Raw genomic sequence first — 20,238 nt, 5'->3', positions numbered from 1 at the left:
TCAGAGGAGTGGTTGTCATAAGGCAGAGGTCTTCTGGGGCCTCTGTCACTACGCTGGTCTGGAGTCAGTCTCTCTACAGGGTGCTGTGCCCTAATGGAGTCATTAATCTGTTACAGCATCTGATCTGGAGTCAGTCTCTGCAGTAAGAGATGAGTCACAGAGCAGATTAATAATTTTGTTATTTTAATTTTAATTGTGTTGTTGTTGTCTGTTTTGTGTTTCTTTATTCTTCCTGCTTGTTTTTCTTTTCTCGACTTTATTTTTTTGTGTTACTGTCTCAACATCTGATCTGGAGTCAGTCTGTCTCATCAGGATGCTGTCTGTGGTCTCCAGTGGAGTCATTAATCTGTCTCAACATCTGATCTGGAGTCAGTCTGTCTCATCAGGATGCTGTCTGTGGTCTCCAGTGGAGTCATTAATCTGTCTCAACATCTGATCTGGAGTCAGTCTCTCTCATCACCGTTGGCTGTGATGCGCCCAGGGGAGCGATACTGACTGTGCATCAGAATGAGTAAATTAGGTGGAAAAAAACAGCTGAGTCACTCTTCACACCAACCCCCATGTAATCCTCTCTGCTGTCCCGTCGAGAAGGCCAGTTCTGCATCCCAAATGCCACCCTATTCCCTATATAGTTTACTACTTTTAACCAGGGCTCATAGGGAGACTCTGGTCAATAGTAGTGCACTATATAGGGAATAGGGTAGCATTTTGAGATAAATCCTAGACCAGGTAGGAGAAACCTGCTCTCCTGCAGATAAACTGCAATGCTACACTTTAGCTTTCATCATATATGCATGGACTGACACAGACTAGACAGGACTCTTTCCATTTTCCAATTCACTCCAATAGTCCGATGTCATGGAAAAACGTAGTCTGAGAAAGTAAATGGCCTAATCAAAGCATCGGTGCTATAATTACACACGGCTGTAAAAGTCAAGGTACCACAGACTTGTAGGTATTGACTCCTGGCCAAATTAACATCACACACCGACACAACGGACCTCTATTAGGCCAATGATGTATGCAAATAGAGATTGGGGCATTGTCCATTGGGAGTTAGAGAGAGCGCAGACCGACAGAGAGAGAGAGAGAGAGAGAGAGAGAGAGAGAGAGAGAGAGAGAGAGTCCTTCAGCAGCTCATCTATTTAGATCAGGCGATAGCTGCTCTGCTCTGACACACACACACACACACACACACAACCTCAGGTAAGGGTGTCAGCATGAGGCGTGAACAGAAACTAACGGTAGCCTCAGGAAGCAGCATACACAGTAACATCACGACGCAGATTATGTGCTCAAATAAAAAACTGTAACTATGTTAAAAGGAGAAAAGCCACGTCCCGTCACACGGTGGTTTCACATTGATTCTCCACAGCCGCGGCGAGATGAGGGACCAGGTTTTGTTTTGAGGGGAATCGATTTATTCTAGGTACACAGTCAAGTCTGAGAGTATCTGACATGTTTAGAACGGGACTCTCTGTGACTGCGTGTGAGACATGTTGAGGTGTGGTTTGGTCACGTCTGGTTAGAGAAGTATTCCATCTGACTCATGTCATAGTCATTTATGAATAATCTATCTTGTTTATAAATGTGTTCATGACATCGTTATGTAGGTAGCCTTCAAAAACAATGTGTTACTGTTTATGAGGCCTCTATGCATGTTTACTGTGAATCATTTCAAATCTGCAATGCATCAACATGACGAGTCACATTCCCAACATAGGAATGAATATGCTTTGTGCTCGCTGCTGAAAGAAAGACAGCATGTACTCTTGCCTTGCTCATTATATGCAAGGTACATAATGTAATTCAGGACAGAGCAGGAAGCTTAATCCATTCCTGGTTCTCAGGAACATTAATACATTCTCAGAACGTTTTTGTAACGTTAATACGTTCTGTGCTCCTGTGAATACCCAATGTTCTCTGAGGTAAATAGGTAAATATACCCTTTTCACCATCAAGATGCTGCCGTGTTCTCAGCCCTTCTAGAAACCATCATTTCAGCAGAAGAATGTATGGCTGTTGCAAACTTAATGATCCTGGAAGTATCTTAAGAGACAATAAAAGCTGGAGAAATTGTTTGAGAGTCAACATTTGTAATGTTAATAATATTTATAAAGTTGCATTTGATTCTCTATACATATTTACAGGTATAGTCCTCATTAAAATGATATTTACTGTATGCTGCAATGAACCCTAATAAACAAAAACATTAAGTTAGCTATATTATTTTACAGAGAATCAGGTATGGACAATACAATTACTGATTATATCCTTCTGGACAGAGACGGAATGTTCCATTACAGACAACACAGCATTTCATAAGAGGTTAGGTGCACAGCATGAAATTGATTATTATATTTTACATCTATCTATGGATAAATGAGTATTATCACATCTGGGATGTTGTAATATAGTAAAGTCCGGTTCTATGTACAGTATGCATCTGAAATGTCTTCTGAAACGACTGTGTTTCAGCTGCATCGTATTCCTTCCGCTGTCAGGGCCAGGGCCATGTAGAGTTTCCCAGCATCAGGGCATTTCAGTACAGGCCCACACCTCCCTACTTCAACCCCCAGCTGCGGCACTGCAGGCAGAGGAGTAAATGGCCAGAGGGTGAAACCTTCCATAGCCATTTCTTCTGCTGTTCTCCTTCTCTGCACAGTGATGCAGCAAATCCACACAAGGCTATCATACTACAGTACCATGCTGTCAGAAGCAGCATTATCAGTTCATACTGGCCCGTAGATGGCTGTGCATTCCCACCATTCCTATGGCGGCTCACATTGGACGACCACAATGGAACAAGTCTTTTTGGGTATCTGTTGCCAGGAGTAATATTTGTATGTACTTGAAATGGTCAAATCAAATCACACTATCATGCTGTTTGCTGAATGTAGGGTGGTAGGAAGCCCGAAGGTTAGAGAGGTGAACCGGTATTAGTCGGCCCAGAAGGTCCTGGGCAGGGCTGTTCTATTTTATCAGATGGCCCATGCATCTCTGTGCCTTCCGACACTGGTACCCTGTTCAAACCATTGCCCCGGCCCAGACCAAACTGTGCTAGCTCTGATAGATTCTTTCACATTGTCCTTTCCAGTACGGTTACAGGAACTATGGTGGATGTGTAACCAGGAGAGCTCCTTACTGCTTGGTTTGGCTTGGCTCAGTTTGGCTCATTAGTGTGAAAAGCCCTTGAGACAGTGGCTCTGTGATCTCTGATCTAAGCAGGGCTGTGGCTGTGAGACCGACCGGTGTGGCTGTGAGACCGACCGGTGTGGCTGTGAGACCGACCGGTGTGGCTATTCTAGATCATTAATAATGTTCTTAGAGTGCAAAATAATAAAATCTTTCACAGGATAAGATTCAGGATTATCCAGCTGATTCAACTGATATTATACAGCTAGCTAGTGATCGTCATTGTGTGATCTTCACATGGTTAGATCTGTTCTATGTACAATGGAAGTGATATATTCTGTGTTGTATATGAACATTTCCTACGGTCGGCCTGTATCACAAGAATCAAGTTTTGATTATTCTTTTTTTATGAGCGTTCATGTCTTTTTGGTCTCGTCTCCTTTTCTCCATCTGTGTTGTGTGCCCCTCCCCCTGACACCTAGCCCCTCCCCCTGACACCTAGCCCCTCCCCCGGACACCTAGCCCCTCCCCCGACACATAGCCCCTCCCCCTGACACATAGCCCCTCCCCCTGACACCAAGCCCCTCCCCTTGAAACCAAGGCTCTCCTCCTGACAACTAGCCCCTCCCCCTGAAACCAAGGCTCTCCTCCTGACAACTAGCCCCTCCCCCTGACACCAAGCCCCTCCCCCTGACAACTAGCCCCTCCCCCTGAAACCAAGGCTCTCCTCCTGACAACTAGCCCCACCCCTGAAACCAAGGCTCTCCTCCTGACAACTAGCCCCTCCCCCTGACACCTAGCCCCTCCCCCTGAAACCAAGGCTCTCACCCTGACACCTAGCCCCTCCCCCTGACAAATAGCCCCTCCCCCTGACACATAGCCCCTCCCCCTGACAAATAGCCCCTCCCCCTGACACATAGCCCCTCCCCCTGACACATAGCCCCTCCCCCTGACACCAAGCCCTTCCCTGAAACCAAGGCTCTCCTCCTGACAACTAGCCCCTCCCCCTGACACCTAGCCCCTCCTCCTCTCTCTCTCTCTCTATATATATATATATATGACACATAGCCCTCCCCCTGACACATAGCCCCTCCCCCTGACACCAAGCCCCTCCCCCTGACACATAGCCCCTCCCCCTGACACCAAGCCCTTCCCTGAAACCAAGGCTCTCCTCCTGACAACTAGCCCCTCCCCCTGAAACCAAGGCTCTCCTCCTGACAACTAGCCCCTCCCCCTGACACCAAGCCCCTCCCCCTGAAACCAAGGCTCTCCTCCTGACAACTAGCCCCTCCCCCTGACACCTAGCCCCTCCCCCTGAAACCAAGGCTCTCACCCTGACACCTAGCCCCTCCCCCTGACAAATAGCCCCTCCCCCTGACACATAGCCCCTCCCCCTGACACATAGCCCCTCCCCCTGACACCAAGCCCTTCCCTGAAACCAAGGCTCTCCTCCTGACAACTAGCCCCTCCCCCTGACACCTAGCCCCTCCCCCTGAAACCAAGGCTCTCCCCCTGACACCTAGCTCCTCCCCCTGACACATAGCCCCTCCCCCTGACACATAGCCCCTCCCCCTGATACATAGCCCCTCCCCCTGACACATATCCCCTCCCCCTGACACATAGCCCCTCCCCCTGACACCAAGCCCTTCCCTGAAACCACGGCTCTCCTCCTGACAACTAGCCCCTCCCCCTGACACCTAGCCCCTCCCCCTGACACCTAGCCTCTGGTGTGGTGCGTGGTTCTTTGAAAGCCAGGTCAGTGATTATTGCAAAAAAAAGCAGTTTAAACTATTTTGATTAAATTATTAGTGGGTGTTATGGTTGGGGAAGGCTTATATTTAGCCTCGGTATAACTTCACAAGCCCTGAATTCATTAGATTATTGCTGACTGTTTGAAATGCAGTGTATATGACCTTTAATTGTGTAACAAAATCTCTCTCTCTATATATATATATATATATATATATATTGTGAATCGAGATATGATTGTTAGGCTATATGGCCCAGCACTAAGTAGATTTGGCACGCTATTCCCTATACAGCCCTATGGAACCTGGTCAAAATAAGTTTACTATATGGATACCATTTGGGATGAAACCAATGTCTTTTCTGCCTTGTCTATTTGACTCTGCTCTGCCTAGCAACGAGGTGTCCTCAGGTGATAAGACTGCAGCAGTCACGCAGACAGGCTAACCTGGACAGGGTAATTGTTTGTGTGTGTGTGTGTGTGTGTGTGTGTGTGTGTGTGTGTGTGTGTGTGTGTGTGTGTGTGTGTGTGTGTGTCTTTAATAACTTGTCTATCTGTTATTGACCATGGGATTTGTAATCTAGCAAGGTCAGACTGACATCATATTTCAACAAACGATAACGGCTGATGCTTTTAGGAGGCGAATGTAAATTAAAAAAAACTGCTTTGTCAATTTGTCTTTGCCTCGTCATTGTCACGTCCAAGGTGACTCTGCTCTGACTAGCAACGAGGTGTCTTCAAGTGATAATGAACAGTAGTCAGGCAGGCAGGCAGGCAGGCAGGCTAACCTGGACAGGGTAATTGATGGTGTGTGTGTGTGTGTGTGCGTGTGCGTGTGCGTGTGCGTGTGCGTGTGCGTGTGTGTGTGTGTGTGTGTGTGTGTGTGTGTGTGTGTGTGTGTGTGTTCAATCCAGCTTGAGTGTATGGGGCAGCTCATTAGATCTTTCATTTTTCATCAAAGTCCAATCAAACTACGTTTCAGCAAATTGATGCATTTACAAATTCCTGACAATATTTTACGGTTGAAAATGAAAAATGTTCACCTGTGTAATTTATGGTGGAAAAACCCATACCAAACCTATTAGTCAACTGATCAATTGGTTATTGATCAGAATGAAAATGTCTGTAGGATTTATAATATAATAACATAAACTACAAACCAGATAAACAATAAGGTAGCGAAGATAAGGGAAGTGATGGAATAGAATCGAGGTAAGCCTACAGTTCATGACTTTGTTTCTTTACCTATGGTGAGAAGATCTACCCAAGGGTCAGAATCAGTACAGGTTATGATGGCTACAGTCATAGAGTGGGAAAGGCTACCTTGTCAGTGGTACAACTGAATTCATTCAACTCACCAGACATGTCACCCATTCAACTCACCAGACATGTCACCCATTGAGCATGTTAGGGATGCTCTGGATTCACGTGTACGACACTGTGTTCCAGTTCCCGACAATATCCAGGGGCTGATCTAGATTACAGAACCTCCCCTCAAAGTGTTCCCTAAAAGCACCCAAACAGTGATGGAGGTGCATCCCAAATGGCACCCTAAACCCAACTTTAGACCAGAGATGCATTATGTAGAAAATAAGGTGCCATATAGGATACAGTCATAGTGCACGTCGATCCAGAACATCCCAAACATGTTGGTCTGTCTGGGAACCTCTTCACCCCAGGGGCTTTTGGAAATCCTCTTTCAGAGCCAGTGAGCGGGGGGGGGGGGGGGGGGGATATTATAATTTGTGAGTGCTTTACACAACCCCTAAAACACAGGCCTAGATAGCAGAGGCCTAATCTACCTGGGAGAAATAAGCATTATCCGTTTAGATAAAATATAAAAGCTTTGAAAATAACACTCCACTTATCTTATGAGAAAAATGAGAATAACACAACATGTTAAACCAAAACAGGTGTACCAAAATATTGAGTAGATTGATAATTAAAACATAAGGATAATAATAAAAAACATGACATTATATAATTGTATTACGTTACATAACAGTCTGAACTACGTACCTTCTCTTGGTACTGCCTGCGGGAGGAGTCCAGTGATTGGATGAGAGCGGTGGCGTGACCCACGAACATGGCATAGCAGGTGGCGCCCACGATCATACTGAGCATGGTGATCCACAGGTCGGACATGCTGACGGGAGCCCGGGCGCCGTACCCGATACACAGCATGTGACTCATGGCCTTGAAGAGTGCGTACGAGTACTGCTTACCCCACGAGTCATTCTGCAGGGGAGAGAAAGGAAGAAGGGGAAGACACGGAGAGAGGGAGACAGAAGGCAGGAGGTGGGAATTACCGCAGGCTTGTGGAAGATTTCCGGCACAGAGAGACAGGAGGCTCTTTCTCTTTGATGCATCACTGAACCTCCACAGAACATCCTGCCAACATAGCCTTGATGCTGGGATACATCACTGAACCTCCACAGAACATCCTGCCAACATAGCCTTGATGCTGGGATACATCACTGAACCTCCACAGAACATCCTGCCAACATAGCCTTGATGCTGGGATACATCACTGAACATCCACAGAACATCCTGCCAACATAGCCTTGATGCTGGGATACATCACTGAACCTCCACAGAACATCCTGCCAACATAGCCTTCATGCTGGGATACATCACTGAACATCCACAGAACATCCTGCCAACATAGCCTTCATGCTGGGATACATCACTGAACATCCACAGAACATCCTGCCAACATAGCCTTCATGCTGGGATACATCACTGAACATCCACAGAACATCCTGCCAACATAGCCTTCATGCTGGGCAAGTCACACTCACAGAGTACCTAAACCACCCCCCTCCCTCTCCTCCATTTCTCCCTCTCCCCCTCATTGGCCATGGGTTGAAAAACAATTGATATCTGGAAGTGGTGCTGATCAACATCTATTACTTTGGAAGGGTTGATTTATGGTTTGTCTTCGGCCAATAGGAATCCTTCAGTTCATTGTGGTGGATGGGCCGTGGATGGAGGAAGCAGAGAGCCGAGGGGAAATGACTGGCCTGGATTCTGCTTCCTGCCTCCTCTCATTTTATCTCAAATGGCACCCTATTCCCAACATAGTACACTACTTTTGACCAGGGCCGATATAGGGAATAGGGTGCCTTTGGGAAGCAGCCCTTCTCAGTGTGGAGCAGAGAGGTGCTGTCAGGGCCAAGGCACCACGATTTAGCCCAGATACAGAATCACCTGCTGGAGCAAGGCCTAGGCTAGCATACACATCTGGCACATTGGTCTGAAAAGATAGGATAAGCTAATAGACATGATAAGCTGATAGATAGGATAATCTAATAGACATGATAAGATGATAGATAGGATAAACTAATATACATGATAAGATGATAGACAGGATAAGCTAATAGACATGATAAGCTGATAAGTAGGATAAACTAATATACATGATAAGCTTATAGGTAGGATAAGCTAATAGACATGATAAGATGATAGATAGGATAAGCTAATAGACCTGATAAGCTGATAGATAGGATAAGCTAATAGACATGATAAGATGATAGATAGGATAAGCATAATAGACATGATAAGATGATAGATAGGATAAACTAATATACATGATAAGATGATAGATAGGATAAACTAATATACATGATAAGCTGATAGATAGGTTAAGCTGATAGGTAGAATAAACTGATAGATAGGAAAAGCGGATAGATAGGATAAATTGATAGATAGGATAAATTGATAGATAGGATAAATTGATAGATAGAATAAGCTGATAGAAAGTATAAGCTGATAGATAGATAGTATAAACTGATAGATAGTATAAACTGATAGATAGTATAAACTGATAGATAGATAGTATAAACTGATAGATAGATAGTATAAACTGATAGATAGATAGTATAAACTGATAGATAGTATAAACTGATAGATAGATAGTATAAACTGATGATAGATAGATAGATAGATAGATAGATAGATAGATAGATAGATAGATAGATAGATAGATAGATAGATAGATAGATAGATAGATAGATAGATAGATAGATAGATAGATAGATAGATAGATAGATAGATAGATAGATAGAATAAACTGATAGATAGATAGTATAAACTGATAGATAGATAGATAGTATAAACTGATAGATAGATAGTATAAACTGATAGATAGATAGTATAAACTGATAGATAGTAGTAAACTGATAGATCGTATAAACTGATAGATAGTATAAACTGATAGATAGTATAAACGATAGATAGATAGTATAAACTGAAAGATAGATAGTATAAACTGATAGATAGATAGTATAAACTGATAGATAGATAGTATAAACTGATAGATAGATAGTAAAAACTGATAGATAGTATAAAGTGATAGATAGTATAAACTGATAGATAGATAGTATAAACTGATAGATAGATAGTATAAACTGATAGATAGTATAAACTGATAGATAGTATAAACTGATAGATAGATAGTATAAACTGATAGATAGATAGTATAAACTGATAGATAGATAGTATAAACTGATAGATAGTATAAACTGATAGATAAATAGTATAAACTGATAGATAGTATAAACTGATAGATAGTATAAACGGATAGATAGTATAAACTGATAGATAGATAGATAGTATAAACTGGTAGATAGTATAAACTGATAGATAGTATAAACTGATAGATAGTATAAACTGATAGATAGATAGTATAAACTGATATATAGTATAAACTGATAGATAGATAGTATAAACTGATAGATAGTATAAACTGATAGATAGTATAAACTGATCGATAGATAGTATAAACTGATAGATAGTATAAACTGATAGATAGTATAAACTGATAGATAGAATAAACTGATAGATAGAATAAACTGATAGATAGTATAAACTGATAGATAGATAGAATAAACTGATAGATAGTATAAACTGATAGATAGATAGGATAAACAGATAGATAGGATAAACTGATAGATAGGATAAACTGATAGATAGTATAAACTGATAGATAGATAGTATAAACTGATAGATAGTATAAACTGATAGATAGTATAAACTGATAGATAGATAGTATAAACTGATAGATAGATAGTATAAACTGATAGATAGTATAAACTGATAGATAGTATAAACTGATAGATCGATAGTATAAACTGATAGATCGATAGTTTAAACTGATAGATAGATAGAATAAACTGATAGATAGATAGGATAAACTGATAGATCGATAGTTTAAACTGATAGATAGATAGAATAAACTGATAGATAGATAGGATAAACTGATAGATAGGATAAACTGATAGATAGTATAAACTGATAGATAGGATAAACTGATAGATAGGATAAACTGATAGATAGCATAAACTGATAGATAGTATAAACGGATAGATAGTATAAACGGATAGATAGATAGTATAAACTGATAGATAGTATAAACTGATAGATAGTATAAACTGATAGATAGTATAAACTGATAGATAGGATAAACTGATAGATAGATAGTATAAACTGATAGATAGTATAAACTGATAGATAGACAGTATAAACTGATAGATAGTATAAACTGATAGATAGTATAAACTGATAGATAGATAGTATAAACTGATAGATAGTATAAACTGATAGATAGATAGTATAAACTGATAGATAGTATAAACTGATCGATAGATAGTATAAACTGATAGATAGTATAAACTGATAGATAGTATAAACTGATAGATAGGCTGATAGATAGAAGTATAACTGATAGATAGTATAAACTGATAGATAGATAGTATAAACTGATAGATAGATAGAATAAACTGATAGATAGTATAAACTGATAGATAGTATAAACTGATAGATAGTATAAACTGATAGATAGATAGTATAAACTGATAGATAGTATAAACTGATGGATAGATAGTATAAACTGATAGATAGATAGTATAAACTGATAGATAGATAGTATAAACGGATAGATAGTATAAACTGATAGATAGATAGTATAAACTGATAGATAGTATAAACTGATAGATAGATAGTATAAACTGATAGATAGTATAAACTGATAGATAGTAAAAACTGATAGATAGACAGTATAAACTGATAGATAGACAGTATAAACTGATAGATAGATAGTATAAACTGATAGATAGTATAAACTGATAGATAGATAGTATAAACTGATAGATAGTATAAACTGATAGATAGATAGTATAAACTGATAGATAGTATAAACTGATAGATAGATAGTATAAACTGATAGATAGTATAAACTGATAGATAGATAGTATAAACTGATAGATAGATAGTATAAACTGATAGATAGTATAAACTGATAGATAGTATAAACTGATAGATAGTATAAACTGATAGATAGTATAAACTGATAGATAGTATAAACTGATAGATAGTATAAACTGATAGATAGTATAAACTGATAGATAGTATAAACTGATAGATAGTATAAACTGATTGATAGATAGTATAAACTGATAGATAGACAGTATAAACTGATAGATAGTATAAACTGATAGATAGTATAAACTGATAGATAGATAGTATAAACTGATAGATAGATAGTATAAACTGATAGATAGATAGTATAAACTGATAGATAGATAGTATAAACTGATAGATAGATAGTATAAACTGATAGATAGATAGTATAAACTGATAGATAGATAGTATAAACTGATAGATAGGATAAACTGATAGATAGTATAAACTGATAGATAGTATAAACTGATAGATAGTATAAACTGATAGATAGGATAAACTGATAGATAGGATAAACTGATAGATAGCATAAACTGATAGATAGTATAAACGGATAGATAGTATAAACGGATAGATAGATAGTATAAACTGATAGATAGTATAAACTGATAGATAGAATAAACTGATAGATAGAATAAACTGATAGATAGTATAAACTGATAGATAGATAGAATAAACTGATAGATAGTATAAACTGATAGATAGATAGGATAAACAGATAGATAGGATAAACTGATAGATAGGATAAACTGATAGATAGTATAAACTGATAGATAGTATAAACTGATAGATAGATAGTATAAACTGATAGATAGTATAAACTGATAGATAGTATAAACTGATAGATAGTATAAACTGATAGATAGATAGTATAAACTGATAGATAGTATAAACTGATAGATAGTATAAACTGATAGATAGTATAAACTGATAGATAGATAGTATAAACTGATAGATAGTATAAACTGATGGATAGATAGTATAAACTGATAGATAGATAGTATAAACTGATAGATAGATAGTATAAACGGATAGATAGTATAAACTGATAGATAGATAGTATAAACTGATAGATAGTATAAACTGATAGATAGATAGTATAAACTGATAGATAGTAAAAACTGATAGATAGTATAAACTGATAGATAGTATAAACTGATAGATAGTATAAACTGATAGATAGGATAAACTGATAGATAGATAGTATAAACTGATAGATAGTATAAACTGATAGATAGATAGTATAAACTGATAGATAGATAGAATAAACTGATAGATAGTATAAACTGATAGATAGTATAAACTGATAGATAGTATAAACTGATAGATAGATAGTATAAACTGATAGATAGTATAAACTGATGGATAGATAGTATAAACTGATAGATAGATAGTATAAACTGATAGATAGATAGTATAAACGGATAGATAGTATAAACTGATAGATAGATAGTATAAACTGATAGATAGTATAAACTGATAGATAGTATAAACTGATAGATAGTAAAAACTGATAGATAGACAGTATAAACTGATAGATAGACAGTATAAACTGATAGATAGATAGTATAAACTGATAGATAGTATAAACTGATAGATAGATAGTATAAACTGATAGATAGTATAAACTGATAGATAGATAGTATAAACTGATAGATAGTATAAACTGATAGATAGATAGTATAAACTGATAGATAGTATAAACTGATAGATAGATAGTATAAACTGATAGATAGATAGTATAAACTGATAGATAGTATAAACTGATAGATAGTATAAACTGATAGATAGTATAAACTGATAGATAGGTATAAACTGATAGATAGTATAAACTGATAGATAGTATAAACTGATAGATAGTAAAAACTGATAGATAGACAGTATAAACTGATAGATAGACAGTATAAACTGATAGATAGATAGTATAAACTGATAGATAGTATAAACTGATAGATAGATAGTATAAACTGATAGATAGTATAAACTGATAGATAGATAGTATAAACTGATAGATAGTATAAACTGATAGATAGATAGTATAAACTGATAGATAGTATAAACTGATAGATAGATAGTATAAACTGATAGATAGATAGTATAAACTGATAGATAGTATAAACTGATAGATAGTATAAACTGCTAGATAGTATAAACTGATAGATAGATAGTATAAACTGATAGATAGTATAAACTGATAGATAGATAGTATAAACTGATAGATAGATAGTATAAACTGATAGATAGATAGTATAAACTGATAGATAGATAGTATAAACTGATAGATAGATAGTATAAACTGATAGATAGGATAAACTGATAGATAGTATAAACTGATAGATAGTATAAACTGATAGATAGTATAAACTGATAGATAGGATAAACTGATAGATAGGATAAACTGATAGATAGCATAAACTGATAGATAGTATAAACGGATAGATAGATAGAATAAACTGATAGATAGTATAAACTGATAGATAGATAGGATAAACAGATAGATAGGATAAACTGATAGATAGGATAAACTGATAGATAGTATAAACTGATAGATAGTATAAACTGATAGATAGATAGTATAAACTGATAGATAGTATAAACTGATAGATAGTATAAACTGATAGATAGTATAAACTGATAGATAGTATAAACTGATAGATAGTATAAACTGATAGATAGATAGTATAAACTGATAGATAGTATAAACTGATAGATAGTATAAACTGATAGATAGTATAAACTGATAGATAGATAGTACAAACTGATAGATAGTATAAACTGATGGATAGATAGTATAAACTGATAGATAGATAGTATAAACTGATAGATAGATAGTATAAACGGATAGATAGTATAAACTGATAGATAGATAGTATAAACTGATAGATAGTATAAACTGATAGATAGATAGTATAAACTGATAGATAGTATAAACTGATAGATAGTATAAACTGATAGATAGTATAAACTGATAGATAGTATAAACTGATAGATAGACAGTATAAACTGATAGATAGATAGTATAAACTGATAGATAGTATAAACTGATAGATAGATAGTATAAACTGATAGATAGTATAAACTGATAGATAGATAGTATAAACTGATAGATAGTATAAACTGATAGATAGATAGTATAAACTGATAGATAGATAGTATAAACTGATAGATAGATAGTATAAACTGATAGATAGTATAAACTGATAGATAGTATAAACTGATAGATAGTATAAACTGATAGATAGATAGTATAAACTGATAGATAGTATAAACTGATAGATAGATAGTATAAACTGATAGATAGATAGTATAAACTGATAGATAGATAGTATAAACTGATAGATAGATAGTTTAAACTGATAGATAGGATAAACTGATAGATAGTATAAACTGATAGATAGTATAAACTGATAGATAGATAGTATAAACTGATAGATAGATAGTATAAACTGATAGATAGATAGTATAAACGGATAGATAGTATAAACTGATAGATAGTATAAACTGATAGATAGTATAAACTGATAGATAGATAGTATAAACTGATAGATAGTATAAACTGATAGATAGATAGTATAAACTGATAGATAGTATAAACTGATAGATAGATAGTATAAACTGATAGATAGATAGTATAAACTGATAGATAGTATAAACTGATAGATAGTATAAACTGACAGATAGTATAAACTGATAGATAGATAGTATAAACTGATAGATAGTATAAACTGATAGATAGATAGTATAAACTGATAGATTGATAGTATAAACTGATAGATAGATAGTATAAACTGATAGATAGATAGTATAAACTGATAGATAGATAGTATAAACTGATAGATAGGATAAACTGATAGATAGTATAAACTGATAGATAGTATAAACTGATAGATAGTATAAACTGATAGATAGATAGTATAAACTGATAGATAGATAGATAGTATAAACTGATAGATAGATAGTATAAACTGATAGATAGTATAAACTGATAGATAGATAGTATAAACTGATAGATAGATAGTATAAACTGATAGATAGATAGTATAAACTGATAGATAGATAGTATAAACTGATAGATAGTATAAACGGATAGATAGACAGTATAAACTGATAGATAGTATAAACTGATAGATAGGATAAACTGATAGATAGATAGTATAAACTGATAGATAGTATAAACTGATAGATAGATAGATAGTATAAACTGATAGATAGTATAAACTGATAGATAGTATAAACTGATAGATAGATAGTATAAACTGATAGATAGTATAAACTGATGGATAGATAGTATAAACTGATAGATAGATAGTATAAACTGATAGATAGTATAAACTGATAGATAGAATAAACTGATAGATAGTATAAACTGATTGATAGATAGTATAAACTGATAGATAGTATAAACTGATAGATAGTATAAACTGATAGATAGATAGATAGTATAAACTGATAGATAGATAGTATAAACTGATAGATAGATAGTTTAAACTGATAGATAGGATAAACTGATAGATAGTATAAACTGATAGATAGTATAAACTGATAGATAGATAGTATAAACTGATAGATAGATAGTATAAACTGATAGATAGATAGTATAAACGGATAGATAGTATAAACTGATAGATAGTATAAACTGATAGATAGTATAAACTGATAGATAGATAGTATAAACTGATAGATAGTATAAACTGATAGATAGATAGTATAAACTGATAGATAGTATAAACTGATAGATAGATAGTATAAACTGATAGATAGATAGTATAAACTGATAGATAGTATAAACTGATAGATAGTATAAACTGACAGATAGTATAAACTGATAGATAGATAGTATAAACTGATAGATAGTATAAACTGATAGATAGATAGTATAAACTGATAGATTGATAGTATAAACTGATAGATAGATAGTATAAACTGATAGATAGATAGTATAAACTGATAGATAGATAGTATAAACTGATAGATAGGATAAACTGATAGATAGTATAAACTGATAGATAGTATAAACTGATAGATAGTATAAACTGATAGATAGATAGTATAAACTGATAGATAGATAGATAGTATAAACTGATAGATAGATAGTATAAACTGATAGATAGTATAAACTGATAGATAGATAGTATAAACTGATAGATAGATAGTATAAACTGATAGATAGATAGTATAAACTGATAGATAGATAGTATAAACTGATAGATAGTATAAACGGATAGATAGACAGTATAAACTGATAGATAGTATAAACTGATAGATAGGATAAACTGATAGATAGATAGTATAAACTGATAGATAGTATAAACTGATAGATAGATAGATAGTATAAACTGATAGATAGTATAAACTGATAGATAGTATAAACTGATAGATAGATAGTATAAACTGATAGATAGTATAAACTGATGGATAGATAGTATAAACTGATAGATAGATAGTATAAACTGATAGATAGTATAAACTGATAGATAGAATAAACTGATAGATAGTATAAACTGATTGATAGATAGTATAAACTGATAGATAGTATAAACTGATAGATAGTATAAACTGATAGATAGATAGATAGTATAAACTGATAGATAGATAGTATAAACTGATAGATAGTATAAACTGATAGATAGATAGTATAAACTGATAGATAGATAGTATAAACTGATAGATAGTATAAACTGATAGATAGATAGTATAAACTGATAGATGGTATAAACTGATAGATAGTATAAACTGATAGATAGATAGTATAAACTGATAGATAGTATAAACTGATGGATAGATAGTATAAACTGATAGATAGATAGTATAAACTGATAGATAGTATAAACTGATAGATAGTATAAACTGGTAGATATAATAAACTGATAGATAGATAGTATAAACTTATTGATAGATAGTATAAACTGATAGATAGACAGTATAAACTGATAGATAGTATAAACTGATAGATAGTATAAACTGATAGATAGATAGTATAAACTGATAGATAGATAGTATAAACTGATAGATAGTATAAACTGATAGATAGATAGTATAAACTGATAGATAGATAGATAGTATAAACTGATAGATAGTATAAACTGATAGATAGGATAAACTGATAGATAGTATAAACTGATAGATAGATAGTATAAACTGATAGATAGATAGTATAAACTGATATATAGTATAAACTGATAGATAGATAGTATAGATAGATAGATAGATAGATAGATAGATAGATAGATAGATAGATAGATAGATAGATAGATAGATAGATAGATAGATAGATAGATAGATAGATAGATAGATAGATAGATAGATAGATAGATAGATAGATAGATAGATAGATAGATAGATAGATAGATAGATAGTATAAACTGATAGATAGATAGTATAAACTGATAGATAGATAGTATAAACTGATAGATAGATAGTATAAACTGATAGATAGATAGTATAAACTGATAGATAGTATAAACTGATAGATAGTATAAACTGATAGATAGATAGTATAAACTGATAGATAGATAGTATAAACTGATAGATAGTATAAACTGATAGATAGATAGTATAAACTGATAGATAGATAGATAGATAGATAGTATAAACTGATAGATAGATAGTATAAACTGATAGATATTATAAACTGATAGATAGTATAAACTGATAGATAGATAGTATAAACTGATAGATAGATAGTATAAACTGATAGATAGTATAAACTGATAGATAGATAGTATAAACTGATAGATAGTATAAACTGATAGATAGATAGTATAAACTGATAGATAGTATAAACTGATCGATAGATAGTATAAACTGATAGATAGTATAAACTGATAGATAGGATAAACTGATAGATAGATAGTATAAACTGATAGATAGATAGTATAAACTGATAGATAGTATAAACTGATAGATAGATAGTATAAACTGATAGATAGATAGAATAAACTGATAGATAGTATAAACTGATAGATAGTATAAACTGATAGATAGTATAAACTGATAGATAGATAGTATAAACTGATAGATAGTATAAACTGATAGATAGGATAAACTGATAGATAGATAGATAGTATAAACTGATAGATAGTATAAACTGATAGATAGATAGTATAAACTGATAGATAGTATAAACTGATAGATAGTATAAACTGATAGATAGTATAAACTGATAGATAGATAGTATAAACTGATAGATAGTATAAACTGATCGATAGATAGTATAAACTGATAGATAGTATAAACTGATAGATAGTATAAACTGATAGATAGGATAAACTGATAGATAGATAGTATAAACTGATAGAGAGTATAAACTGATAGATAGATAGTATAAACTGATAGATAGATAGAATAAACTGATAGATAGTATAAACTGATAGATAGTATAAACTGATAGATAGTATAAACTGATAGATAGATAGTATAAACTGATGGATAGATAGTATAACCTGATAGATAGATAGTATAAACTGATAGATAGATAGATAGTATAAACGGATAGATAGTATAAACTGATAGATAGATAGTATAAACTGATAGATAGTATAAACTGATAGATAGATAGTATAAACTGATAGATAGTATAAACTGATAGATAGTATAAACTGATAGATAGATAGTATAAACTGATAGATAGTATAAACTGATAGATAGTATAAACTGATAGATAGACAGTATAAACTGATAGATAGATAGTATAAACTGATAGATAGTATAAACTGATAGATAGATAGTATAAACTGATAGATAGTATAAACTGATAGATAGATAGTATAAACTGATAGATAGTATAAACTGATAGATAGATAGTATAAACTGATAGATAGTATAAACTGATAGATAGATAGTATAAACTGATAGATAGATAGATAGATAGATAGATAGATAGATAGATAGATAGATAGATAGATAGATAGATAGATAGATAGATAGATAGATAGATAGATAGATAGATAGATAGATAGATAGATAGATAGATAGATAGATAGATAGATAGATAGATAGATAGATAGATAGATAGTATAAACTGATAGATAGTATAAACTGATTGATAGTATAAACTGATAGATAGATAGTATAAACTGATAGATAGTATAAACTGATAGATAGATAGTATAAACTGATAGATAGATAGTATAAACTTATAGATAGATAGTATAAACTGATAGATAGATAGTATAAACTGATAGATAGATAGTATAAACTGATAGATAGATAGTATAAACTGATAGTATAAACTGATAGATAGTATAAACTGATAGATAGATAGTATAAACTGATAGGTAGATAGTATAAACTGATAGATAGTATAAACTGATAGATAGGATAAACTGATAGATAGATAGTATAAACTGATAGATAGTATAAACTGATAGATAGATAGATAGTATAAACTGATAGATAGTATAAACTGATAGATAGTATAAACTGATAGATAGATAGTATAAACTGATAGATAGTATAAACTGATAGATAGTATAAACTGATAGATAGATAGTATAAACTGATAGATAGTATAAACTGATGGATAGATAGTATAAACTGATAGATAGATAGTATAAACTGATAGATAGTATAAACTGATAGATAGATAGTATAAACTGATTGATAGATAGTATAAACTGATAGATAGTATAAACTGATAGATAGATAGATAGATAGATAGTATAAACTGATAGATAGATAGTATAAACTGATAGATAGTATAAACTGATAGATAGATAGTATAAACTGATAGATAGATAGTATAAACTGATAGATAGATATAAACTGATAGATAGATAGTATAAACTGATAGATGGTATAAACTGATAGATAGTATAAACTGATAGATAGATAGTATAAACTGATAGATAGTATAAACTGATGGATAGATAGTATAAACTGATAGATAGATAGTATAAACTGATAGATAGTATAAACTGATAGATAGTATAAACTGATAGATAGAATAAACTGATAGATAGATAGTATAAACTGATTGATAGATAGTATAAACTGATAGATAGATAGTATAAACTGATAGATAGTATAAACTGATAGATAGTATAAACTGATAGATAGATAGTATAAACTGATAGATAGATAGTATAAACTGATAGATAGATAGTATAAACTGATAG

General features: G+C 33.6%; 1 protein-coding gene across 1 annotated transcript in view; it reads right to left on the bottom strand.

Annotated features, from left to right (window-relative positions):
• hcn1 (hyperpolarization activated cyclic nucleotide-gated potassium channel 1) overlaps positions 1-20,238 on the bottom strand; it is a 172,211-nt gene that overhangs the window by 35,110 nt on the left and 116,863 nt on the right. Inside the window, exon 4 of the mRNA XM_014138939.3 lies at positions 6,902-7,120. Within this exon, the coding sequence (XP_013994414.2) occupies positions 6,902-7,120 (219 nt within the window). The remainder of the gene's footprint in view (positions 1-6,901; positions 7,121-20,238) is intronic.

Source organism: Salmo salar, chromosome 13 (assembly GCF_965601325.2).
Source record: "Salmo salar chromosome 13, fSalSal1, whole genome shotgun sequence".
Lineage (NCBI taxonomy): Eukaryota > Metazoa > Chordata > Actinopteri > Salmoniformes > Salmonidae > Salmo > Salmo salar.
This window is presented reverse-complemented; position numbering and strand designations above follow the sequence as displayed.